This window comes from Vipera ursinii, assembly GCF_947247035.1.
Source record: "Vipera ursinii genome assembly, chromosome: 1".
NCBI lineage: Eukaryota > Metazoa > Chordata > Lepidosauria > Squamata > Viperidae > Vipera > Vipera ursinii.
This window is the reverse complement of record NC_139512.1, coordinates 137,284,302-137,312,290: the sequence shown is the minus strand read 5'-3', so window position 1 is coordinate 137,312,290 and position 27,989 is coordinate 137,284,302. Positions and strand designations below refer to the sequence as shown.

At 37.1% G+C, this 27,989-nt stretch overlaps 1 protein-coding gene across 1 annotated transcript in view; it reads right to left on the bottom strand.

Moving 5' to 3' along the window:
- Positions 1-27,989, bottom strand: part of THSD7B (thrombospondin type 1 domain containing 7B) — a gene marked incomplete at its 5' end in the record, with an annotated part of 466,043 nt that overhangs the window by 183,945 nt on the left and 254,109 nt on the right. Inside the window, 2 exons of the mRNA XM_083351680.1 lie at positions 22,333-22,436; positions 25,007-25,139. Coding sequence (XP_083207806.1) covers positions 22,333-22,436; positions 25,007-25,139 — 237 coding nt within the window. The remainder of the gene's footprint in view (positions 1-22,332; positions 22,437-25,006; positions 25,140-27,989) is intronic.

Genomic DNA, 27,989 nt, shown 5'->3' with positions numbered 1-27,989 from the left:
AAAATTATGGGAGAGAAATTATAAATTGACAATGTCAACTGCATACAAAGAAAATTTGTATAAAATGTTTTATAGATGGCATTTACCTCCAGCTAGATTAGCAAAAATGTTTAAAAATGTATCAAGTAAATGTTGGAAATGCAATATAGGTACATATTATCATACTTGGTGGACATGTGATAAAGTAAAAGCTTATTGGAGGAAAATAAGAGGCTTCACTTTCTTAGGATCTTGCGGAAGAACAGGGTAGAACAACAGCTAATGACCCTCTTTTACCGGTCTACCATAGAGAGCGTCCTCTCGTATGGTATTGTGGTTTGGTATGCTGGTCTGACAGCCGCGGATAGGAAAGTATTACAGAGGGTAGTGAGCACAGCACAAGACATTGTGGGCTGTTCCCTGACACCACTGGATGACATCGCCAGGGCTCGTTGCCTTGGAAGAGTGAGGAAGATTCTCAGGGATGACTCACACCCTGGACGGTTTCTCTTTACTCTCCTACCATCCGGTAGGAGATATAGGAGTATAGCCAGCCGTACCAACAGGCTGAAAAATAGCTTTTATCCGTGGGCTGTTAGGCTTTTAAATGGGACATAATCTTATGCAGAATTGACTTGGGAGGCCGGTGTGTGGTGTAGTTGGTTCACATAGTGTGGTGGGATGGAGGGTTTGTTGTCACTGTGTGTTGGGGGGAGAGAGCACGGGGGGAGGCTCAGCTAATCTCAATGTACACATGTACTTTGACAATAAAGGTTTATTATTATTAATACATACTTGGCTAGAAAATATATTAGGAGAACATGTAACATTTAATCCTGAATTATTTTTATTAGGTATGTTACCAGGAAAGACTAATAAACAAAATACATACTTGGTTTTACATATTATAACTGCAGCAAGAATAAGTTATGCACAATGCTGGAAAAATGAATGAGTGCCATCAGAAGAAGAACTAATAAAGAAGATACTGGAATGTGCAGAAATTGACAGATTAACTATGAGATTAAAGGATAAAGAAGAAACAGAATATTATGAAAGCTGGAACTTATTTTATAAATGGTTGGAAAAGAGAACCAAAAAGTGAAATTTGTATATGTATTAATGGATTATGATCTCAGCTCACACGTTGTTTGGTAAATTAACATATGTATGTGAAGAATAAGAAAATAAAATAAAATATAAACAAAACAAAACAAAAGAAAGCCCATGTTTTAAGCTAATTGGAGAATGCGATATTGGGGGTGGGAATTGCACTTTGCTATTTTGACGCCGTGGCTCAGTGGGTTAGGACGCTGAGCTTGTCGATCAGAAGGTCGGCAGTTTGGCGGGTTGAATCCCGAGTGCTGCGTAACAGAGTGAGCGCCTGTTACTCGTCCCAGCTTCTGCCAACCTAGCAGTTCGAAAGCACGTAAAAATGCAAGTAGAAAAATAGGGACCACTATGGTGGGAAGGTAACAGCGTTCCGTGCGCCTTTGGCGTCCAGTCATGCCGGCCACATGACCACGGAGACGTCCTCGGACAAGTGCTGGCTCTTTGGCTTTGAAACGGAGATGAGCACCGGCCCCTAGAGTTGGAAACGACTACCATGCATGTGCGGGGGAACTTTTACCTTTTTATTTTGTATCTGGGGGAGGGGAATTTAGTTTTTGGGTTCAACTATGTAGTGCCAAAACTCCTGAATAAAATGTTCTTTAAGGAAGATTTTTTTGCGTTAAAGTTCTTTTGATGGTATAATAATAATAATAATAATAATAATAATAATAATAATAATAATAATAATAATAATAATAAATTGGAAGGGACCTTGGAGATCATTCTAGCCCAACCCCCTGCTCAGGTAGAAAACCCTATACCATTTCGGAGAAATGGCTGTCCAGTCTCTTTTTAAAAACTTCCAGTGTTGGAGCATCCACTGCTTCTGGAGCCAGGTTGTTCCACTGGTTAATTGTTCTAACAGTCAGGAGGTTTCTCCTTAGTTCTAGGTTGCTTCTCTCCTTGACTAGTTTCCATCCGTTGCTTCTTGTCCTGCCTTCAGGCGCTTTCATCTATCGGACCCATGACACGCTCAAGAGTCATGAAGCACACAGATTTCTGACTACTGTAATAAAACTTGGCAAAATTTCCCCATTTTATCTGTATATGTCACAATTCTAAATAAGGTATGAAAGAATTGATATACGATTGACAATACAATGTTTGGGTCTGTATACATGAATGTGATTTTACATTGTTTTTTGCTTTATCCATTCCTTCTACACTGCCAAAGTAACAACTTATCATATGTTTTGGATAAGATTAAATTTCTTGCTCTTCCCCCCAAAATATGGAAATGCAGTTAAAAGAATTTAGCTAACAGAAGAGAAAACAATAGTAGAATAAGATCACTATATAAGAGGAAATAATAAATGCTCTATTTATTCATTCATATCTGCAAAATATCCTGTTTTATTGCCCATAGTGCACATACAAATAGCTAATTTCAACACAGTGTAAGCCATGTAACACCTTTTCTGCAGAGCAGCACTAAAATATTTTCATATCTTGGCAATGAAACAAAGTAGGTGCTGTCCCAGTAGAGGTGGAGTGAGAAAAGGCTATATGAGCAATCCAAATACAAAGAGGAGAAAGAAAAGAGAGAGGCAATGTGTTAAAAAAAAATAACAGAAATATACATTTTATAAAATAGCCAATAAGATAATAACATGCTTATTGCATTCTGGGAAAAACACAGGTCCAGACAGTTAGAAAACAAATAAAAAGGAAGCAAGCAATTAGCAAACAATTAATATGGAAACTGATTTGAGAACAAAAAGATTTTGCTGACCAACGTTTGTTTGGGTTTTTTTTTACCTTATTTATGAAATGCTAATAATTACAGTCTTTACTTCTGGTGTTTTCGCTAGACATTTCTACTGCAGAAAAGATCAAAAGGGATAGGTAACCGCAGGACCTGAAAAAGCAACAGGACCAATTATCCAACCAGATCCCATTTTGCTTTTCATCCTGGAAGGCCTTGCTTAGGAAATAAAATTTAATGAGAAAAACAATGTAAAGCTTTGAGCAGCTATTAGAATTCCTCAAGCATGTTCCTTTTAAAAGGGAACACTGAAGTTTGAAAATTTAAGTATCAGATATACAGCGAAGAGCAGCTGTTTCACTCAGAAGCCCATGCACAGCTGCACACAACCCATAACCAGATTTCCCTAAATATTTGTGTTCTACCATCAATTCGTGGCTTAAGAATTTTATATGACAAGGAGAAATTAAACTAAAAGGTCAAAGGAGTCAATCCATGTAAAAAAAAATTATGACAGATCATCATGCATAATTTGTAATGCATCTGTGACTTATAAGGACCTAATAGCATGAAAGGCAGTCTATAAATCTTTTAACAAATACAGAAACTTAAGCTCCAACATAAAATGTAGCTAACTATACTAATATTTGTAGTTCTGAGCTTGGTTATTTTCTTGCAGATGTTTCAGTACCCAAACTAAGTGATATGAACAGTCATTAGCACTGATGATGTTAACTAGTTTGGGTAATAAATGTCTGCAAGAAAACCACCAAGCTCAGAGAGCACTAAGGACCACCCCCCCATAGCTAACTATATTTTAAAAAATGCCAATAAATCCCTTCCCACCACATTCAGTGTACAAAGATTCACACTGGGAAGAGCATTACAGTTTCATCTTAATAAAAAAAAAAGTAAGACTTATTCTCTTAATGGCCTGACCTGTTCAATAAGTGGTAAGGTAAGGAAAAGGGTGGGCATACATTTAAAAAAAAATTAAAAAAAATGAAGAAAGGAGATAAAGTCTGCCCAGTTCTTGGATATTGTAATCTCCTAAAGCCATCTAATTCATGTCAAACTAAAACCTGGCACTAACAACTATAGCTAGAATTTGCTGGTCAATGAGCAAGACAAAATGACTGATTGATTATACCTAGAAATGGTTCCGTGGCCACTGCATTAATTTCAAGACTGGTAAGATATGTCCCATTTGAAGTCCTGGTTAGTAATCTCACTCCTAACCAATGCTGTACAGGTAGTCCTTGACTTATAACCATTTGTTTAGTGACCGTTCAAAGTTACAACAGCATTGAAAAAATGACTTATGACCATTTTTCACACTTACAATCGTTGCAGCTTCAGTCATGTGACCAAAATTTGGGTGCTTGGCAGCTGGCTCATATTTATGATGGTTGCACAGTTCCAGGTTCATGTGATCACCTCTTGCAACCTTCTGACTAACAAAGTCAATGGGGAAGCCAGATTCACTTATATTAGTAACATGTTACTAACTTGACAACTGCAGTGATCCACTTGCCAACGACTGTGGCAAGAAAAATTTTAAAATGGGGCAAAATCCACTTAACTGACTCGCTTAGCAATGGAAATTTTGTCGTAAGTCAAGGACTGTCTGTATGTTATTTTTACTGTGACATATTCCAAGTTGGAATATCATGAACTGCAGCCAGACAACTTCTATGTAGAAAAAGTTGAAGCCATGGTGAGAAAAAGTGTTTCAGAGGAATGGATGCAACTTTTCTTGTTTTGTACTTTGCATTTGTTCTTTTGACCGAAGGAATACTCAGTGACCTGGGCTTCTAACATACCATAAAATGGGAGAGGCCAGTTGCAAGCAGACTATCTCATTAAGAAGGAAGTTTCAAAACAATTGAATTACTGAAACTAATTTTCATCTTTTCTTAGTTATATGAATATTCAGTCTGATCAGGCAATTTAATCTAAGCTAGATACACTCTAATATATCTAGAAAATTTCTAGCAGAGTGATAAACTCCAGTCAATAATTATATCACAACTCAACCTAACTCACAGGGTTGTTGCCGTGGGAGAAAATGGAAGAGAGTACTACATATGGTGCCTTAGGTTGCTGTATGAGATGGAATATAACCCTAATAAATAAATAGTATACGAATAATTTTGTATATATATACAAAGACCTATTTGTACAACACAGGACATGTTGTTTAAGGTATGACTTGTCAGCAGCTAACAGTCACAGGCGTGAGTGAAATATGCAGAATGCATTATCTGCTATTAACAGTGTAACTGCACTTATATTGCCACAAGAGAAAAGCTGTACAGATAGCCCTCAATTATCATATTTGGGATTAAAAAGTCCATCACTAAGTGTCCTGATTGTAAAGTGAAAAATCACATGACCACTCTGATTTACAATAGCAGTTCCAGTTGCAGTCATTAAGCAAATCACCTGCAGTCATTAAGTATGACATCAAAGGATCTTGAGTTATGATTTTCTGCCATCTTCCACACTAGTTTTGCTTATTGCAGGCCAGCAGGGAAGATCACAAATAAAGATTGTGCAACCAAGCACCCAATCATGATCACATGAGCATGAAGACACTATGACAACTGTAAGTTCAAGGACCGGCCATAAATCTTTTTATTCAGTGTTGTCATAATTTCAAACTGTTGCTGAATGAACAGTCAGTAAATGAGGGCTACCTGTATGAACAAAATGGAATTAATTTATCCCTACAAAGAGAAATTAAGGAATCATTAAAAAAAGGTAAAGGTAAAAGTTCCCCCGCACATGCGTGCTAGTCGTTTCCAACTCTAGGGGCCGGTGCTCATCTCCGTTTCAAAGCCAAAGAGCCAGCGCTTGTCCGAGGACGTCTCCGTGGTCATGTGGCCGGCATGACTAGACGCCAAAGGCGCACGGAACGCTGTTACCTTCCCACCTGAGTGGTCCCTATTTTTCTACTTGCATTTTTTGACGTGCTTTTGAACTGCTAGGTTGGCAGAAGCTGGGACGAGTAACAGGCGCTCACTCTGCTACGCGGCACTCGGGATTCGACCCGCCAAACTGCCGACCTTCTGATCGACAAGCTCAGCATCCTAACCCACTGAGCCACCGCGTCCCTCAAGGAATTATTACTCACATTTAAATAGAAATATATCCCATTAGAGCGAGCAAGATTGACCAATGGACCTATGGGTCTGCTCAGTATGTAATCCAAGGGTTAACAGAGATTAGGCAATGTTAAGATTCCTGTTTTTCCTTGTAGTGGTTGCTTACCTTAAAACCAGATTTGGATGCTCAAGACAAACTCCAAAAAAACCCAGTCTTTTGAAAACCAGAAGGCCTTTCTCCCAGACTGACAATGGTATAGCATATTGTTCAGCACAACTGTGCTCCAAAAAGAGACAAAAATATTTTCAGTTGTTTTTGTTTAATCTCTCCTAGAAATTTAAATCTTAATGAGGTTTTCAGTGGTCCAGTGAATGTTTCAGACAGTGGGCCAATTTCATTCTCAACACAGCCTTTTCAAACAACACATAACTTATCAAGTTCCTTGCTATTAGAGTCTCTCTCTGATTCTTGTGTATGCTCGCCAAGAAAACACCAAAGATGCATCCTCTTTCAAATCTCTATGAAGTCAATGGAGTCACTGCGAAGCGGAAAGGATGTGTGATCATCACAAGCAACATCTACTGTTTCACTCATACAGAGAAAGAGCAAAGGCACAGCAAAGAGAAAGTTGATTTGGTCGCAGTGCCCGAGGAGAGAAATATAAAAGAAATGTCACTGAAGAACACTTGTCAAGAAGAGAACATACAGCAATGAGTTACTGAAGGTCAAGTGAGGATTTCTTTTAATCTTGATTTTTCAAGCCAGAACTGGGGCGGAGAATTGTATACAACAGACCAACGGAATGAGAGGGCAAAATTACTGTGTCATCAAAACACTACACAAGGCTTGCCTCTTTATAGGCCTCAATAAAAAATAATGTATTCTTCGGGTAAAAGGTTTTCTAGGGTACTTTCAGCAAATTTACGAACCATGCTTGCTTGATGATTATTGAGGGGACGTTAAAATTGGATAGATAATTAAGGTGGAAAGCAGGTATCTAAATCATAAAATGCTTAACTAAAATGCCAAGAAAAACATGCCATAAGCACCTGTGGGCTTACTATTTTCATCGCTAGATTAAGGGTGACGGGCAAGATTAAAGGGCAGTAACATAAGGAGCAATTGCTTAACAAATTTGGGGCAATCTGGTCTTCTCTCTTTTATTTTTATTCAATCTTATTCAAGATTGCCTTAATCTGAGTGGTTTGCAGACTTGATTTCACAGTAGGTAAGTTTTAAGATAATGTTTGAAGCTCAGAGAAATTCAGCTGCATCCAAAGGCAAGCTGGAAATTTGCAGCATGGAAAGACTTAAGTGCAGAATCTGACAGGGCGCTCACTGAGATATTAGCACATAATAACAGAAAATATACTATATTATATATGATACAAAAGTATATAAAATGTACTTTTAAAATGGTGATGAAATGTATTCATATTTGCCCTCAATGGCTACCTGTACTGCCAGTGATATTAGAATGCTGCTAAACTATGTTTTGAAGCAAATCAAGCTTAGCTTTGCCTACTAAAAACGTGTTAGGGAAAAAATGAAACTTTTGAATTAAGGATTCATATACTCAAGGTTACCTAGCCATATGGAACATTTCATTAACTGCAGTAAAAGTAATTTTGTGGGAGAACTCTGCATGAATTAGGTGTGATATCTACAAATAATAATTTCTGTTTGCAAGGTTCCTTTATCCAGATGAATTAAAACCCAACTGTTTGCTTTTTCAGTTTTTAGAAATATGTATTTTTTCAAAAATAAAAGCTTGGGTGGAAGTGGAGGTGAGAACAGATCTAAAATTCAAAAAAGTCAACAGACATAAAGTGTTTTTTGTAATTAACCTGTTAGATTAATTTGACCTATTTCCTTGTATTGCAAAACTTTCTGTGGGGAGATTTACTTATGGAGGGCAATTTTTTAAAACAGAAAAATAAGTTCAGTACAAACATGCTTTAACTAGATTCAGCTGTCATAAATCCAAATACTGGAGACATAGATACTGTATCAGTTCATTTCATTTAATTATATTCTCCACAGCAAGGCAGGTAATTCCCATACAAACTTCATTCTCAATGCTGGAATGTCCTTGACTTTTAACACAAGGGACGCTGTTCTATACAACTGGGAGGAGAAAGAAGTTCTCAAAGGTAAGAGAATAAACCCTACGGAATACAACTTTTCTTCGAAAGGAATGCTTATGATTTACTGTTTGTTTAAAGACAATTCAAATATTATGGTTTGATCAGAGAAAGGAACAAAGCCACTGACAAAACATTGTTCCTTTGTTTCACAAAGGGTAATTTCATACAATACATATTTTCTACTTTCTATGAGAGAAGACAGATGAAGAGGGGTGGTGAAGTAGGAGAAAAAAAACCTTATATAAATTAAATGGGCATATGTAATTGATCATTTTTTAAAAACTTGGAAATTAGTGTTTCCAATACAAAAAGCAATTATGGAACGTAATACCTAAAATACATTATGTTGCCTGATTAGAAACAACAATGCACTTACAGTATTCTCCCAATTTAGGCTGCATATCATTTTATAGAAAGGGAAATAGCAGGCTAACAAATAATGTTAAAGCTTGTCTGTCTGTCCGTCCGTCCGTCCATCCAATTGCTCCCTTTGGAGCTCACCTAGACATGTGTGCACATACAGACACAAAAGTTCACATAGATATGCTCTGTATTTAATCCTGCAAGACAAGATTATTGTATTGCCCCAACAGAAATGGTAAGTTGAATCCTTTGCTAATAAAATAACAAAGGAAACACAGAATAAGGAAATGGAGGAGAACACAAACTGGATTTAGATAGAAGCCATTGGAAAGATCCCCAAGGTGACGTTGAAGAGGGGGAATAGGTAAACGGGGGTGAGTTGAAGCAATCATAACAATGAGCAGGCTGACAAGTGCCTGCATTCTGGTCATGTAACAGTGGGGAGGCTGCAATGATCATAACTTCAAAAACCCGTCCTAAACCTCTTTGTTCACCTGAGAGCTGCCATTATTTCAAAGGTCACTGAATGAATGGTTGTAAGTTGAGAAATACCTGTAAATTCTACTACAAAAACAGGATTTGGCCATACTTCTCCACACATCCAAAATACACACAAGCTGCTCCAAACCACAAAATCTTCAGTTACCTACACATTACTCCGCAGAGTGCTTCTTTCCAGAATTGGTTAAAAAAAATGGTAAAAAAAAATCAAGAACAGTAAAGCATCTGCAACATTTCCAGGTGCTATTTAAGCAGCTCCCCATTCCAACTCGCATGCTTTGCATCTAAATCAGGAGTCCCCAAACCTCAGTCCGTGGACTGGTATCGGTCCATGGCATGCCAGCAATCAGTCCGCACAAACAAGCAAAGCCCCATCCTTGGGATGCAGGCAGCACACAAAACCACACACTCGCCGGTCCGTAGAAAAACCTTTCTCCACGGAACCGGTCCCTGGTGCCCAAAAGGTTGGGGACCTCTGGTCTAAATCATTCATATGGGTTTCTCAGCACAGCTCCAGCCTTTGTGCTTCTTTGTTCTTCTTAGAGTACATTCACATTGTCTACCCATAAATAGGAAAAATCCGAAGCCTGCTACGAAAACTGCAGAACCCTTAAACATAGGAATGATAGTTTTTCTCTGACACAAAGTGAGGAGCAGCTAGAGGAGCTTCACAGTTGGCAAGAGACGGGGCACCATATTCTCTCCTTTAATATGCTTTTCATCCTCTGGAAAAGTTTGGATCTCCAAAGACATTTTTTTATCTATTATGCGCTTGCTTGATGCTTAACTGCTGTCATTTAAAAAAAAAGGGGGGGCGGGAGAATTGCCTAGGACAGCTATTTGAATCAAAGGAGAGCAAAAAAGGAACAACAATTAAAAAGGGAATGAAATATTTTTTTTTCTTTCCTACCCTTGATTATCAAAAGAGCAGTTCCTTCAACTAAATGGACTTTATTTTCCTTCCTTATTAAATGTAGCCTGCATACCACTAGCATCTGAAGATAAGTGAAGTACGGTAAAAGCTCTTGCAAATTTTGTATATAATGGAACTTGTCTTTAATGGACATATTTCTTATTGATCTGGTGTACATATCCACTTTTTTCAATTAATCAAGCAAATCTGTTAAAAGCTTTGATGTCTTGTCACTCCTCTTTTCCCCCTTTTAGTTTTAATCTTCCTTGCTTAGGTATTTCTCATGTAATATCCATAGCTATCACCCACCCTCCAATTCCCTGGTTTGCATCATCTTATGACAAGAGATTTAACCTATTTTGCCTACAATCCTCTATACTATCCTCACAAGGACACGTATTGTATATCCTGGCCCTTAATTATCTGATTTTTTTTATAAAAAAAATCAGAATTGGTATGGGATTACAGGGTTGTAAAAAGGGAGGGTTTTTTTGTAATTGGTATGAGAAATCTTTTACATCGGGAGGCACTGCTTTCGGGGGGGGAGAACCTTATTTACCATCATTTTTGGACAAAACATTACTTCAAATGTTTATTTTATTGAATTAACATTGTGTTAAACTGTGACTACTGAATTGGCTTTGATAAAAACAAGCACTAAATTACCTCCTTTGAAATACAATAGTGTACATATTATTGTGAGGACAGTTTATTTTGTTTACTTCTTATTAAATATACAGTATATGCATATTTCTTCGGTGAGGTCCTTGATGGTCTCTGAGCTTAAGTGGTTTTCTTGCCTTGGGTGGTTTCTTCTTCTTCTAGGACATTATCAGTGGTAGGAGTGGGTAGGGCTTGCTCTGTTATTATATACTAGTGGCTTGCCCTGTCAGTCTTGATGGGAACATTCTTGGTGGTTCCTTGATTAGCTGGATATTTACTGTTAGCTTGTTTGTATCTGTTGGTAGCTCCCTGACTGAGGTATTATTTACTTCATTAGTGATCTAGTGTTTATCTTGGTATTAATCTCTGCTCATATAAATGTTGATTGCTGGCAAGGAAGGGTTTTGATCTTCTTATTTCTTTGGGGGCTTTTTGAGTATATTCTGCTTGCTCCTCAGTTTTCTTGTGTGTTTCTTTATTACTTGGATTTATAAGGCCACCCAATTCAAACAATGTGACCTTGAGTGGTTTATAGTAATAAAAAACAAGCAAGCCACAAACCAACCATATAACATTAAAATATATACAATTTATTAACAAAAAACAGAAACCACAAAAAAAACCCAACCAAAGGGGATTCCATTCCCTAATGCCTGGGGGGGGGGAAAGGCCTGGTCTTAACAGCTTTCCTAAAAGTGAGTAGAGTTGGGGCCTGATGTACATTAGCGGGGGGGGGAAGGGAGATTGTTCCAGAGAAAGGTGGCCATCACAGAAAATATATGCCTCCTAGGTCCCATAAAATGTTAAGATTTAAAAGAAGGAACTTTGATCAGTTTTCAGTTGATAAAGAAACGTTGGCCTTGCTTTGAAGGAATACTAAGTTTTGAAGTAATGCTTAGCATTATATAAATCACTTTCCATGGGCTTGTGTGGGGCTCTTCAGTATGAACTAAAGAAAAAGTTTGGAAACTTCCTTCCGTTTTAGATGAACTGTATGTAGACTGTGGTGCCATCCAAAATGGACAGAGTTATGATTAATCCTAACTATGGAAAATTGAAAGTAGCCAACCTCAAAACAAATACAATTTCCAAACAGGGCTAATTTCAACAAGCTAAGTCTAGGAACCACATTAGCCTTTTCATATGCAATGCAAAAGCCAGCATATAAACCATGGTTCATTTAAAAAAACATAATAGTTTGGTTTGCATATAACACAACAGTCAATCTCTTAGCAGGGTAGATGCTTCTCGTTTCTTCATGATCACAACAGAAAGAAAGCGGGCAGGGTCTGAGTCGATTCTCATGAGCCAAATGTCAGCATTTTTTCTTGAAATGGGCAGTACAGCAGCTAACACTCCGTTTATAGGTTTTTTTGTGTAGCAATTGGTATGCTAGAGCTTAACAAGCTACAGTAGTTTTCTTACACTTTATCGTAATTTTTTGCATTAGAATGAACAGTCATACAACTCCACATTTGGAAAAATATGTGGGCAAAAAAAATATGCTGCTCTTTTTTTCACTGGTTCCCACTGAGGTTGACGAAAGAGAATTTGCTTTACAAAATTCTTGCAAAAGTAAGAATTTCAGAGAAATTCTTGATGGCAGAGTTGAATGTGATTTACCTGAGGCCACATGTGGTGTTCAGCATTGCTGAGACTTTGGTCTGTTGACTAAAAGCAGACAAAATCTGGGAAACCTTTCTCGGTTGGACCAGAATGGATTAATGCCTAATATAGTGGATTTAGTCATAGACCCTATTCATTTTGAGATAGGAAAGCAGGCGATTGAAACCAGCAGCAAGATGATACGCTGAAGTTAGAGAAAAAACAGAGTGCAAATGAGAAGGCCCAGAATGGGCCTGTACTGTACTCCAGAATGGGCCTGTTCTGTACTCCTACTCATCCCTCGAGTAGGAGTACAGAACGAAACAAGGTCCAATACTTAGGAATGTTTATTTTTCATTTTTCAAGAAGTAATGGATATCTTTTATGGAAACTATTCACACTGAACTATTAAATGTGCACACTGCAGGCCTTATTATCTATTTAATAAAGGTGATATAAGCATCTTAGTATGGCATCCATCCCTCTTTTTGAAGTTTAGGAAACCATGTTTTTCCTTTGAGTCAAAGCCATTTCCTTTAATGTACAAAAACTAGCCCTTTCAACAACCATACAAGGGAGGTGCTGTGATTAAAGGAAGCAAATTTCTGTGGGAAAGAAATGCAACGTAGTTTAAGGGTCTAACAAAACAAAGCCCTTATTGCACATTAATGTCTTTTACTGTTTGATTGGCTGCTTTCTGACATATACTGAATGCAGGTAATCACTTGTTTCTCCACCCTATATAAAAAATTGACTGCTACCTTAATAAACACTTATTTTGCTTTGGCTGAAGTACCTGTTTCTTGCAAAGGCCCTAAGAGTTTGTCTCTCAAATTCAGGGATAAGTTTCTTTCCGGCTCCATGCCAAGTTAGATGCCTGAGTTTTATGGGCAATCCTATCTGCCGTCAAAAACTCATATTATTTTTATGTTAAATTCTAGCTTAATTACATTAAACAATAGAGTTAACTAATGTACAGTAATGCTTTGTGTGTTTGACTTTCAAGAAGGATAAATATATTTCTCCTGTTTCTCACCTCTGGCTCTTAAAAACTATCCAATTACGGTAATTAATCCAAATATAATGTCAGAAATTTGAACACTGTGACTGAAGAACTGCAAATGAAGTACTTGTAACACCAGACTGTTAAAATTGAGAGTCTTGGCTGTTTGGCAACCTGAGTGTATAGCAAATGCATAGCATGCCATTATTTCTTACATGTTTCCCCAGGGCTAACACCTGCCCTGAATGCACATAAAAATAATAAGTTTCTCAATGATAGTTTGATATATGACCATTAAACGTAGCTTATTAATTTCTAGCATATTGGTTTCATCAATTATTTATCACCTCAGGAGTTCCTTTGATGTCGAACGAGGCAGGAGTTCTTTGGGAAGTGATGATATCTAAAAGGTCTATCTTTTTTTTTGCTGAAAAATTCTTTGTCTCTAGAGGTTCATTGTTGAAGCTCTATGAAAACTCAGAGAATTCAATCACTTCGCAAGGCTGATTTGGCTACATCTGATGCTGTGATGGTTATGGGGGGAAAATGAACTATTTGAGCTTTATTACAGACCTGTGCTTAATATTGCTCTTAATACACATGATTTAGTTCTCCAAAATCACAAGGATTACTAGATTTCTAAGAGTTCAGATCTGTTGGCAGAACATATTAACCATACCTGTACTTAGGCAATGTAGTTGCTGGAAAACATGCCAGGTCACAGCATGCTCTTGCTCTAGAGTCCCAGGGGTGTCAAACTCAATTTCATTGAGGGCTGCATCAGCATTGCGGTTGCCCGCAGGGGGCCAGGTGGGTATGGCCAGGGTGGGCGTGGCCTACTGGGTAGGCGTGGCTAGAGTGCGTATGGCCTACTGGGTGGGCGTGGCCAGCTCTACATCGTTCGCATCAAGGGTGCCTATGGGGGCCTGGGCAGGAGTGGGACAGATCTGAGGGTCTCTGGCAGGAGGAGGGTCTCTGGGCCAGGGCCAAAGTAGTGGGGGCCGTTCCCTCACTGTTTCCAGGATGGCTTCACGGGCCACATGAAACCACTTCGCGGGCCGGATCTGGCCCCCGGGCCTTGTGTTTGACATGTCTGCTCTAGACCAAAAATTTTAGAAAAGGGGGAAATCCAATTTACAATCAGTGGAGAAATGTATGAGTTTTGTTTATCACAATTAGTTATTGGTCATTAGTTCAGCTTAGCTGATTGGTACAATAGAATAGAATAGAATAGAATAGAATAGAATAGAATAGAATAGAATAGAATAGAATAGAATAGAATAGAATAGAATAGAATAGAATAGAATAGAATAGAATAGTAGAATAGAATAGAATAGAATAGAATAGAATAGAATAGAATAGAATAGAATATTATCAGGGCCAGTGTACAAGGGCTTTGCTTCTTGTTTAAATATAGTAACTGGCCCCGGCAGTATTGGTGAAGGTACGGTTTTCTCCTTGGTAGACCCTTGATTAGAGTATTGTTTTCTGCTTCTCTGGTGTTAATCCCTGTTTATCTGGATTTTGGCTGCTGGAGAGGATGTACTCTGGTCTTTTTGTTCCCTTCTTAGCTTTGTTATCATTTCTTACCATTTGAATAGTATGTAAATATGGTTTATCTCTATGTGTCTATTGATGGCTGGATTACCTGAATGTCAAGCTTTCAACCAAACACTGCCAAATGTGAATGGGAAGTCATGGCCAACAAATACCTCCATAACATGGAAGAACCTTACACTCAAATTTTATATGTATCAAGGAGATTGTGGTTGTATCAGATCAGCTTCCTCTTTTATTTTTGCATTCTCTCTCTCTCTCTCTCTCTCTCTCTCTCTCACACACACACACACACACACACACACACCCATAAACCCTCTGCTTAGACTCCATTAACTAAACACATAAAGCTATATGCACCAATGTCTGGGAAAGGAGCCCTGCACAGGATAAACTCTAAAAATAGAACACAAAATCATGAAGGAGCCTTGAGTATGTTCAATAGAGAAGTACAGACATTTTCCCACAGGGCAGCATTTGAACATCAGTCTTTTACCAGGCTAAGGTAGTTGTGAAAAGTGCCAATTGTACCACAACATCAATGGAAAATTATCTCTTAAATGGAAGGGGGGATACCCTTGAAGATAGCCCCAAAATTTGCTGGTTCCCAGTTCATTGCCAGTCTCAACTAACATGTGGATATTTACAGGTGTTTCTTCTATATGTTTTTATCACACCTTAAGATTCCATGCTGAAATGCAGCAACTTTGCATTTTTAGAATTGGCCCCCAATTCTGAATAGCTTGTCTCAGTGATAAATGCCTGGTGCCAAAACTGTTTTAATGTTTTCAGTGTGAAGCAGGGGACTTTCATTATCTAAGACCTTTTAATCAATTGATGTATGGATGTTAAATATATATGCTGCTCAGCAAATTTTTAATTATTTGGACTGTGGGGTTTATTATTTTATTGCTTTATCATTTTATTACATATGTTTATTTATTCTGTTGTATTGTATATTTTAATTATTCAGAATTTTAACTGATGATTTTAGTTGAAACCACCAGGAAAATGTGGCTTGGGAGGGGTGGCACTGATCATGCAAAAAATTCACATTTAAAAAGGTTATAAGGTTAGCAAGAGTGACTGATGAATAGAGCAGAGCTTAAACTGTCTCTTTTGAAGCTTCAGTTGCAGTATCTTCTGTGATTTTATCACATTCCAAATTAATGATGATGCATGCTCCTGAATTCTGACACTAATAGGGAGCACTATAATATCTTCAGAGATATGGTGACTATTTTAATGTTCTTAATGCTACCTTTTAAATAATTGGCCCTAGATTACCAGGATATAACATAAACAGGCAATAGGTAGGCAGAATTGGAATTTTTAGAGCATGTTATGAGCACTTTCACAGCACAGCTGTAATGAGAAGGTTCAAAAATTGGTCACTATGGGTGTGGCCAATCATATGATATCAATTTACCAAAGGCAAATTGATGAAGATGTCCTCTGCCTAAACTCTTCTTTTTCCTTATGTTGATTTTTAACATTTTATTTTCCTCTGGGCAGTTGAACAAAGGATAGGATTTTAAGCAGCCATCATTTTAATTCCTACTAATACTATCGAGGGTAGGTGAAGCCCTGGTAGCAGTCTTCAAAATAAAACACGATGCTGAGGTTGGCATTTTAATTAGTTAACCTTTCAGGCAGGCAGATTTTTTGTTTGCATGCAACAATTCCACTGATGCCAGAAAGAATATTTCAAAGTAATCAGAGGACTGAACTGACAGATTGCCTCATAGAGAGCACCTAATGGACTGGATTAAGTAGCTTCATTTTTATGCATATCATTGTTCCGTTATAGGTAGATATTCACAGTATGTATCTATAAAACATTCTTTTAAAGAAGAACCATATTAATATACCGTGCAATTTATCCATCATACCATTATAGTCAAATCATCATGGTTACAATTCTCTTTAGTTGAGATTGAGTTATGGTATGCTCTTCTGAGGATTTCTCAATTTTTAGTTCCCTTATAACAGGGGTGTCAAACCCGCTGCATCACGTGACGTGTCGTGACTTATTGCGACTTTTTTCCCTTTGCCGGAGCTGGGGTGGCGCGGCTTCCGTGTGAAGCAGTTTGATACCCCTGCCTTATAAGATTTACCCATGTCTATACCTCGAGCACTATTTCATGCTGCAAAACTGAAGAATAAACTGTAAACAAGCCCTAGTTTTACATCTGGGACAGCATTTTACAACAATCGACTTCCGATTAATAAATCTATCTGTATGCATAATAAACATGAAAGAATAATTATAAAGTTGGTATATAGTAATGACACATGGGGGGAATGAGTACCATAATCACAAAATAGTCCTAATGAACAAAATGTTAAATTATATTATCACTACTCTTTAGAATTTGATAATACATTTGTTAATTTCAAGATTAAACAGAACGCCTAAATTGCACACTGCAGTTTTACAATTTTGTGTATGCATGGTAACTTATATGAATAAATAACAGCAAATTACACAAAGTCCAAAGGAGCCTAAATGGGGGTCTGTTTAAATAAGCACAATTCCCTTAAGTAGTGGAAAGTAGCACACCTACTATTACAATGTATTCAACCCATGGCGGAACATTCGACACTCCCACTTAGTGAAATCCACTTACTTCTTAGCAGACGTAAATATGGTTGCACTGTAAATCCTTCGCCAATTGTGGCATCCCATAAGGAATTTTAGTTTAATTTAAAACAGAGGGAGTACTAAGCATTTGATATGAAAAGAAGAGGCTAGAAAGCAAAACAAAACATTGCACTCTAGGGCCTACAGTAAATAGTTCACTGCCTCCTTATGTTTTCAAACTCCTATAATGTGCAAATAAGAATATGTATAATATTTAACACAACATTAAACAACTGTGATGAGTAACACTAATTTATTTCTAATAATTGTATTAGCGGGGTGGCTTTATTTCATTTGCAATGAAAGCAGAGGGCACCCTGCCCAGCTTGCAATTCAAACAAACAGACAGTGGTATATGCTCTGATGGACAGAGACCAACCTCTATGCTCCCAACAGCTCCCAATGCACTAGATTAGCTTATCTGTCCTACCACAAACATTGGAAGTGTTATCGTAAGATCTATAAAACAGAATGCACAAACATTCATGTGCTGTTTAAAACTTTGATATTAAACCAGGGAAGTAATGGTCTTTCATTCCTCCTTAGAAAACTATTATCTATTCTTTCTAGTTAACTTTTGCATGCCTGGCTTTCATAGAAAATAATAGTTCTCTTTCAAGTTAGAGATGTTTTCAAAAAACAAAACAAAACACCCCATCTCTGGGATAGTGATTGCAATGTCAGAGGAGATCAGGGAGATCCAAGGATCTCTAAGCCAAGAAAGTTCATTTGGTAACTAAGCCCAGTTACTTTCTCCCACCTCACTTCAACCTATCACAAAGGGTGATTATTGCAGAGGGAAAAAATGGGTGTGGGAGTGATAGGTACCAGCTCTTGGGCTAAGACACTAGCTTTGAGCTAGGGTATAAATCCCTCATTAAATAAACGGAGTAGTATATTTGATATCATATTTTATAAAGTATCTATATACTACTAAAACTTTCATTGTCATGACCTTCAAGTGGGCAAAATGGTGACCATAAGACAACAATTTTGGAATCAAGGTACTTCAAATGGGCCTGACCAGTGCAGCATCTTGTACACACATCTGTGACACCCAAGAAATCTTCTTGACTTGCACCACCCTAAGGACACAATTTGATCCATACAACACTTCTTATATATTCTTGGGCATCCTTTACAACCTAGCTGCCTGCCCCATATGGCATCTTGGAAAGGAGGGAGGAAGAAAGGATATTATAGATTTTATCTTCTTAATGTACAATAAATCTTAAATGCTTAATTAGCATTCTACTGTCCTAAATGGAGGTATTTTTTTAAAAATCTCATAGCTATGGTATCATTTTTTCCTCAAATCTTCTATCAGGAGAACCCGAAAACAATTCTGAAGTTGTTTGTATGCCATATACTTAATTTGCGTGTGATTGCCATGAAAGTAAAAAACAAATATAAAAACAAAAAAAACCCAAATATAAATTGTTTATGTGTTTTTTCTCCAATAAATATCCATAACTACTCCTTTTTCAAAATAAGTGCAAACCACAAAGGAAAATGTTGAAACATCACATTGGAAAATTTAGGAGTATTTGTTTTGGGATTCTGGTTTATTTTATTTTGAAGATAGCAAATCTTAAAACTTTAAGTCTTATTAGAGGGTTTAAAGTTTTCATAATGTATCTAAGCAGTTTATGTATCTATTGGGGAAATAAATCACCACCGACAAATCATATAGTAAATAGGAAGGGAAATAAATCTGGGAATGATTTTTCAACACATGCAATCACCTTCATATTTCTCCAATCTAATTTTGAGTATAGCTTTATCTTCTAGTTTTCAGTATTATCCTGAATTATTTATTTAGTTACATATTTTAGTTAGTACACACTTTTCTAGAGATCCTATATTGTACTTTTGCTGCTGCTCATCACAAAACCCAAAACTACAACTAGGTTGATATCTAGGTTACTGTGATTGTGATTAATGTCCACTGTGATCCTCTTTCCTTACAATATTTTGTTTGTATGAGTAATTATCCTTTGCATATACAGATAATCGCCCAGGTACCAAGCTTCATTTAGTGAGTTTTCACAAAAACGAATTTATTCAGAAAGGGTACTTACATTAGAAATTCAAAACTGCAAGCAAAAAGAGGCTTCTGCAGCCATTTGACTTGATTAAGTTACTGCTGCAGTGGCGGCCATTTTTAAGTCTGTGACTTGCCTGGGTTACCAATGTAATTCCCTGAAGCCAGAAGGGTTTTTGGGTTTTTGTTCCTGGTCACATGACCAAACAAGATTTGGTGATTTTTGCAGCTGGCACTGACCGTTTGTTTTTGGTTTTTTGGGTGCTGCATGGAAGATCTGCTGCTGCCTGGACTTGAGGACTGGAGAGCTAAAATATTTAACGGATCAATCTGTCAAAGGATGGGTAGCATGTGACTGCTGCTGCCTTCTTCTCCCTTAGCACAGACCCATCAGAGATTCTGCTGACCCCTTATTGGAAGGAAATCCCCCACCCCATTTTGGATTTTGCCTGGAGAGGCTTGTGCTAATCAGGGGCAGTGTTTGTTTGTTTAAAAAAACGGTTTTAAATTTAAGTTGCCTCCAGAAGTTGTGGGTACCCCCTCACCGGAGGCTTTTAAGAAGAGACTGGATAGGCATTTATCAGAAATACTCTCTTGTGAGAGCAGTGGGTTAGACTAGATGACCTCAAGGTCCCTTCCATCTCAGTTACTGTTGCAATCGGAGAGTTCTATAAGCCCCTCCCTCATCTCCCTCTAGGTGCCTGGCTGGAGACTTTTAAACTAATTAGTGGCAACTGCAATCAGAGAGTTCTTCTCCACCCCCTTTTGGGCAGCTGCCTGGAGAAGCTTGAGCTGATTAACAACAATTTTTTTAAAAGCATTGCAAATGGAGACCTCTGCAGCCTGCTTGGGAGGCAATTTAGTTCTTGAACTTAAGGCTGCACTGGAAACAGCTGATGGGTGGCCGGTAGTAGTGGAAAAGCCTCTCAGTTCAGGTAGCAGCCAGCGAGGAAATAGTATGTCAGATCATCATTCATTTAATGACCCATTTGATTCAATTAATGAATTTGATTTTAAAAAATTTGTAAAATTCATTCGATTCATTTGATGATTTTTTTGACTTACAAGCCAAATGGGCAGGCTCCATTAGTTTTCTACCTCGAGGATTAACTGTATTGGCTACTTTGTTGCCTGGCAAGATCTCTTCCTGAGGTCCTAGGCCAGGAGTTTTTAAAATGGAGACAATTGGGGCATATCCTGAGGATAATGGAGCAATTTGTGTTTGCTTGTTTGTGAGCTGAGGATTCATTTTGGTGTCAAAACAAAGGTGTAAAACAACAGAGTTTGGTTCTGAGCGGTTGAGAGCTAATGATATTATTTGAGAGTGGTGAAAAGGGGTAATTGGGTAAAGCAATTTAAGATCTGCTGTTTTAGATCTTCCTAGGATTTTGATACTGGAATCCTCCTACTTCTGGGTACTTAGGAACTTTAAACTCTGTGCCATGAGCTCACAGGATCTTGGAAGTTGCAGGAATTCATGATCATCACGGCAACCATAAACTTTTCTATTGTCATCTCCAGAGGGGAGAAATAGAAAAACGCAACAAAATGCTGCAGAATAAATTCTGTCATTCACACCCAAGAACTGGGGGGAGGGGGCAGAATTTGCACTTAAAATGTTTGTGTACATTTTGCCATTTTTAATGAACTATTTCTTTGCTGTGGAAGCATCTGGGCTTAGCCAAGTATTTTGGAGTTCATTTAATGCACATATGCTTCGTTTAATCTTTGCTTCAGAGCAACCGATATATGAGCTGGATGCAGAGGTCATTAGACTGGCTTCTTGGCCAGAAGCAGATCATTCCTTGATCCAGCTGTGATTTTTCAGTGCTTGGAACTTTAATGGAGTAGATAGGTCTGTTAGAATGATTCACCGCAGGCATTTTATGGAACTAGATAAATCCCAGTGGGCACTTGGGTGTTTTCTCAGTGCTCTAGTGGGCAGCTCTGTTGAGCACATAATGGACCTCTAGTATCAAGAAATGATACAGGAGCTTGATCAGATAGCTCCCAAGCAGCTTGTTCCTGCTGGCAAGTCCTGGAACCACCTTGGTTTCGCAAGGTCCTCAGAGACACAAAACAGCAGGGGAGACATTAGGAGCACTGGTAGAACAAGGTGAAAAGTAGATCTAACAAGCATAGGTAAAAGCTCATGTTCAAGCTTAAACAGTGATGATAAAAGTGGCAAACTGACAGCAATTTTCTGCTGTTATTATGTTAGTCTATTATTGTCATCTCTTCAGGGTGATTCATTGACTACTAGGAACCAACGGGTTGAAGTCCTGATACTTAATGATAGAAACTGGAGAAGTAGTCAGGACATCAACTTTCATTGTGAAATGGGATTATTTTCCGCCTGTGGAGTCGGATGTAAGTGTCAATTTATTGTGTGTACATTTTTCTTGCATCTCTAATGGGCAGAAGGAATAAGCTTGAGAAACAATGGCAATGCTACCAAGACCATGGTCAGGTAAAAAGAAATCTGAGTCTGGGACAGAAATGTAATACGAGTAAGGGTTTCAGACAGGCCCCTCCACGGTTCTCAGGAAAATAAAGGAAGGGATGGGTCAAGCACATTCAGACTTGCAAGATTCTGTTACTATAACATTATAATAAAATTAAGATTGCGTTCATGACTTTGATTTCCTAGTATGATCTATTTTGAAAGTACTGTCAGGATCATTTAGCTATATCTCGCTTCTCTCTTGTCAAATCAATTGTGTAACAATGATTGAGGCCAAGATTTATCATGAGAAATATGAGTAATTAATCATAATAAGCCACATTCAGAGTATGTTAATTACAATAAGTACATAATGTAGTCCTTTCTTGCTGTCATTATTTTGTTCATAAGTGACTGAAGGGGGCAGATCACTTTTACCTAGTCTGAAATGACCTTGTAAAATACCATTCACATCTAGCAAAGTATTAGGTGCCATGAGAAAATAGAGAATAAAGGCTAACAAAATTTATTTATGAACTCTTACCTCTTGATTGCAAACCGGGCCCACATGGTTCATTGATTCCCAATACACCTTGCCTTACTGAATCAGGCACCAATAAGCACTGATTCCATTTGTGGACTTTCCAACTGAAATGACAACAGAAGAACAGTTATGATACATCAGATTTAGTTTCTTTTGCTGGTTCTGATTTTTTCCCACAGAATTTAATTAGGGGGTCCACACAACTTAGTTTATTCAGTTAGGGATATCAGTGGCCCTATTGTAGCATGTGATATGTCATGTCTTATTATTATAGCTGGTGGTGACATGATGCTTGAGAATTACTGGACATATGTCACAATTGTTTCAGCAATTCCTCCTAATTATTTCTAATAGAATTATAGAGTAACTCCTCCACTTTAGAACTAAATTATATAAAAAAAATGCCAAGGACTGCTTCTTTGAGGGCTGGGTTGTATCTGGATTCAGGGCCTTAAAAAGAAGACATGGATGTTGAAGGACATTTTATAAGGTTAGAGTTATGTTACAAACTAATTTTTATATTAAATTTTATAACAAAAGTGATTCATTCTAGACAAAAGGTCAACAGTACCCATAGTTGGATCCTGAACATTAATGTTGATTCTAAAATTCAAAGTTAGGTGTTAAATATTAAAATACCTCAATGCAGGTAGTAAAATTTATGTACAAAAACAGACTCAAATACAATAATACAAATGGACCTTGGAGACTTATATACTATGTAAGTGGGCCTTATTTCAAAGTATTTTTTTTTCTTTTTAGTATTTTGGTTTTTAAAGAGAATCTTCATGTTAGGACCAAAACTATTTAATCTACTCATTACTTTCATTAACTTAGGTAAACGATAACAGAATAAGTACTTGCATTTATAAAATGTTGCACTTTAATAAGCATAAATTATAAGAAGCTATGAAAAGCCTTGACTCATATATACCCTTTTGTCATCTTCTCAAACGTAAAAATAAGAATTGGGTAACGATCACATCCTCCAAAGGATGAATTATGTAGAGGCTGTTCCATTCATTTATGAAATAAAATCAAAGTTACAACTGTGAGATCTTTGGTGGTCTCTGAGCATGGTTTTTTTCTTCCTAATATTTTATTACCCGACTTTATTACCCATCATCAGTAGCACTGATGATGTCACCCAGTTGGATAATGAAAATGTTACTGCACTGATGATGTTACCTTATTGGGTAATAAAATGTCTGGAAGAAAACAACTAAGTTCAGAGAGCACCATGGACCCCACAGTTCAACCTTGTGCTCCAAATAAAGTTCTAAAGTTAGAACAATATGTAGGATTCTCTCCATTGGGTAAGATTCAGGAGTTTTTTGCATCTCATGTCAGCCAGAGATCCATGTTGAAAGGGTAATTTTGATTTGATCCAAGATCAGATCAGCTTTTCTCTCAATCTCTGAACCTTGTATAATAGTACATTTATAAATAACAGCACATTATTATATACTTAGGTACCGTATATTACTGTATACCATAGTGTATTGCTAGAGACTCAGGTATATTATTACATGGTCAATCAAAGTAATGTATTGTCCCAATAGGGCAGTCAATAGGGCTGAACATATTTCAAAAACAATTTGGAAGAAAAGCTTTGACTCTCTTGTGATTTTTAAATATTTTGCACAACCCTAAGAAAAAGATGCTACTGCTTTAAGGAATCCACTTCATTCAGACAGAGGCCTGGAAGTAAATGGGTTGCTTCAATGAAGAACGGAGATGAGCTTTTTCTAAATCTATGCAGAAGAAAGTACATCACTAGTGACCTGAGGAATGATAGTCTGGCAAATCATATGTTTAGGGATGCTTTCTTGTTTGTATATAAGATTTTATTATTATTATTTTCTTACATACATATAATAATTTTTCAACCAATATGCTGTCTGGGTTTAAAAACACTAATACGTATTTAATTCCTAATCCTTCATTCTTTCCTCTAACCATTGATAAAGTTTGGTAATATTCTGTTTCTTCTTTTTCTTTCAATCTCATGGTCAGTCAGTTCATCTCTGCACATTCCAATACTTTTTTTAAATTTCTTCCTCTGGTGGTATTCCTTCATTTTTCCAATATTGCGTAAATGTTATTCTTGCTGGTGTTATGACGTGTAAAATCAAATATAGGCTTTGTTTGTTACTCTTTTCTGGCATTATACCTAATAAGAAAAATTCAAGTTTAAAGTCTACATGTTCTCCCAATATCTTTTCTAACCAAGTATGTATCTTTTCCCAATAATTCTTTGCTTTGTCACATGTCCACCATACATGATAATAGTTGCCTGAGTTACATTTCTAACATCTATCTGACATATTTTTAAACATTTTTTTGCTAATCTTGCTGGTAGCAAGTGCCATCTATGAAACATTTTATATAAATTTTCTTTGTACGAGGTTGACGTTGTCAATTTATAATTTCTCTCCCGTAACTTTTGCCACTTTTCTAATTCTATATTGTATGCAAAGTTTTTCGCCCATCTTATCATTGTTTCTTTAACTTGTTCACTTTCCATTTCCAGAGTTAACAAAAAATTATTCCTTTTTTAAAATTAATTTCTCGTCTGAAGTTAACAAAATCCTATCAAATACAGTTTGTTCTTTATAAAATCCATAGTTTCACGTCTTTTTCAAATCTATTTAGGGATGTTTTCTTACTTTACCTGTAGGTGGGACAAATTGGGATGCCTTCACACTCTCTTTCTTCAAATAAGGTGTCCGGGCATTCTGACCCTCCATTAATTGCATCTTGAATGATGATCCTGTAGCGGGACTGTTCTTTTGCAGTGGAATTCCCTGTGATTTTTTAAGGGTATAAAAAATGGTTTTCTATCAAGGATAGTTAATTTTGCACATCACTGATCTTCACTTTTATTTCTGAAGTATCTCACTTACTTTAGTCTTCAGTTATATAGGTCGTCCTCGACTTATGACCACAACTGAGCCCAACATTTTACGACCTTTCTTGCCACCATTGTTAAGTGAATCACTGCAGTTGTTAAATTAGTAAAACAGTTGTTAAGTGACTGGCTTCCCCACTGACTTCGCTTGTCAGAAGGTTGCAAAAGGGGATCACGTGACCCTGGGACACTCCAATCCATCATAAATATGAACCAGTTGCCAGGCATCCAAATTTTGATCCTGTGACCACGGGGATACTGCAACGGTCGTTAAGTGTGAAAAATGGCCACAAGTCACTTTTTTCAGTGCTGTTTTAACTTCAAAGGGTCACTAAACAAGTGGTTGTAACTTGAGGACTACCTGCATTGTTTTTAATAAATAATATTATGTAATTTTTATTTGCTGCAACCTTGACAATTCTCTACTCCAATGGATCAGGCTCAGAAAAGAGCCGATTATGGAAGAGTCTCTCTACAGCCAATCCTGCCCTTCCTACTTTCATAGCTGTTCATCAAATAGCAACAGCAATAGCACTTAAGACTTATATACTGCTTCACAGGGCTTCACAGCCCTCTCTAAGCGGTTTACAAATGTCAGCATATGGCCCCCAACAATCTGGGTCCCCATTTTACCGACCTCGGAAGGATGGAAGGCTGAGTCAACCTCAAGCCTCATCAGGATCGAACTGCTGGGAGCCAGCAGTCAGCAGAATTAGCCTGCAGTACTGCATTCTAACCACTGTGCCACCATAAAACATCAATGACCATCTTCAGGTTCACAGTATCTATTTGCACAGAGGTGGCTCAACGTGAAATTATTTGAAAGAAGCATCTGGTGGGCAAATATGTTACAGCAGAAGCCGAAAAAAGAAAAAAAAAGAATGTATGGGGTCTGGAATCATTATTTTGCTCCTCCTGATTTCTTACAGTATAGAAAGGCCTTGTCTCCATGGAATAGGTATTCAAGGAAAATAAAAAAAGATCTATGTATTTGGGTCATCTCTAGTTCTGCAAAAAAAAGCACCAGCAATCCACTTAAGACAGATTTTCTTGGCTAATGAAACTCAACAGAAATTAACTCTGGATATTAAGGTTTAGTTAAACAATACCACTTTGTTCTCCAGTTTTTCTCTAGTTCTTTGAATATTTCCTGAATACTTTTAACAAAGACCCTATTACATTAATCTGCTTTGCATTTCAGTGGCAAAAGTCTGAGCAGTACTTTGCTCAGAATAACTTTAAATAGATCCAGATTATTTTATTTCTAAGCAAAGTGAATAGAGAAGATAGAAGAGAACTAAAGCACTTTCTGTATTTCATTTTTAATTATTTGCCTTCCGATATCTGTCAATACCTTAAGCACACAACAGGGCATGATAGAAAGCTGTCATTTTACTGACATTTAACTGCAGGGCAAGTAATATTTTATCTAACAAAATGTTGCCAACATCTGATGTGACTTTCAATGTTGTTTGCTTAAGCTGCCATTATTTTTGCAGATACCCAGGTTATCACTGTTAAATTAAAACTTGATCATGATTATGTTTGCAGCTTAACCACTCAGCGGTTTATGTATTTGTTAAATAATCTTTTCTGTTTAATTTAGATGCATTTGCCATTGAGTGGTTTTCTGAATTTCCAATCGTGCTGTGCTTTTTAATTGTGCAGCATCAATTAAAGAACTCACAAAACAGCAAATCAAAAGTAAATCCAGTGCATAACACAATCCTTCCCACGCAATTTTAATCTAGAATCATATTAAATGATAACTATTCCAATGAAATTAAATATGATGTTGGAGAGGCTTTTTAATGCTACAAAATTTCTTAATAAGCAGAATAATGTATGTCTGAATTCATTTTCTTTAACTAAATAACATATAAAAATCAACAATTAATTAATTTAATTTAATTTATTAATATTTCTATACCGCCCTTCTCCCGAAGGACTCAGGGCGGTGAACAGGGCAAGAATAAAAAACACAGAATTACAAAAGTTAAAAAATGATTAAATACATGCCCACTAAAAAAACAATTAATACATAATAAAACCCCAATAAAATACAGTAAAAATTACCATATTATTTCCTTTGTTTTAAATGGACTAGGATTTTTTCCCCTTATCATATAGTACCATTGCCATTCACAAGTAACTAAAATGAATGAGAGCAAAGGTGAGAATAAACAGAATCTCAGTCAAACAAGCAAAAATAGAATTCGATATTGCAAAAAGCTTTCTGTCAGCGTAAAAAAGCATATTGCACCAGATATGGTGAGAAGTCCTTTCTCAGAGAGGGAATGTGTGCTATTGTTTGGAGTAAGTAGAGAGATGGTGCAATGTTGAGTTCAGATCAAATCTTTTCTAAGTTATGAACTTTGCCATATGCTATTTCCAAAGATAGCCTTGCTGTTAAATCTCTTCTGCGGTGCATGTGGGAAAAGAACAATACTTAGCCACAGCTTACGTTTATTCTTATAACATTACTATGAGGTTCTCCCCAACAATGAATGTTGGGGTATGTATTAATACCAGGGAAAACTTCAGCTTTCTAAAATCTGAATTTATACATTCAGATAGCTAAGTCAGCTATCTAAGAATATATAGTTCATCTTTAGAATCTATTCAATCTTTCCTACCAATAGCTATTATGATTTCAGCACAATTAACTCAACCATCCAGCAGAGAGCAAGGGTGATAAGTTATATTTTGTCACATTAAGGGGAACACTGAGCTTAAAAGCGAGGGA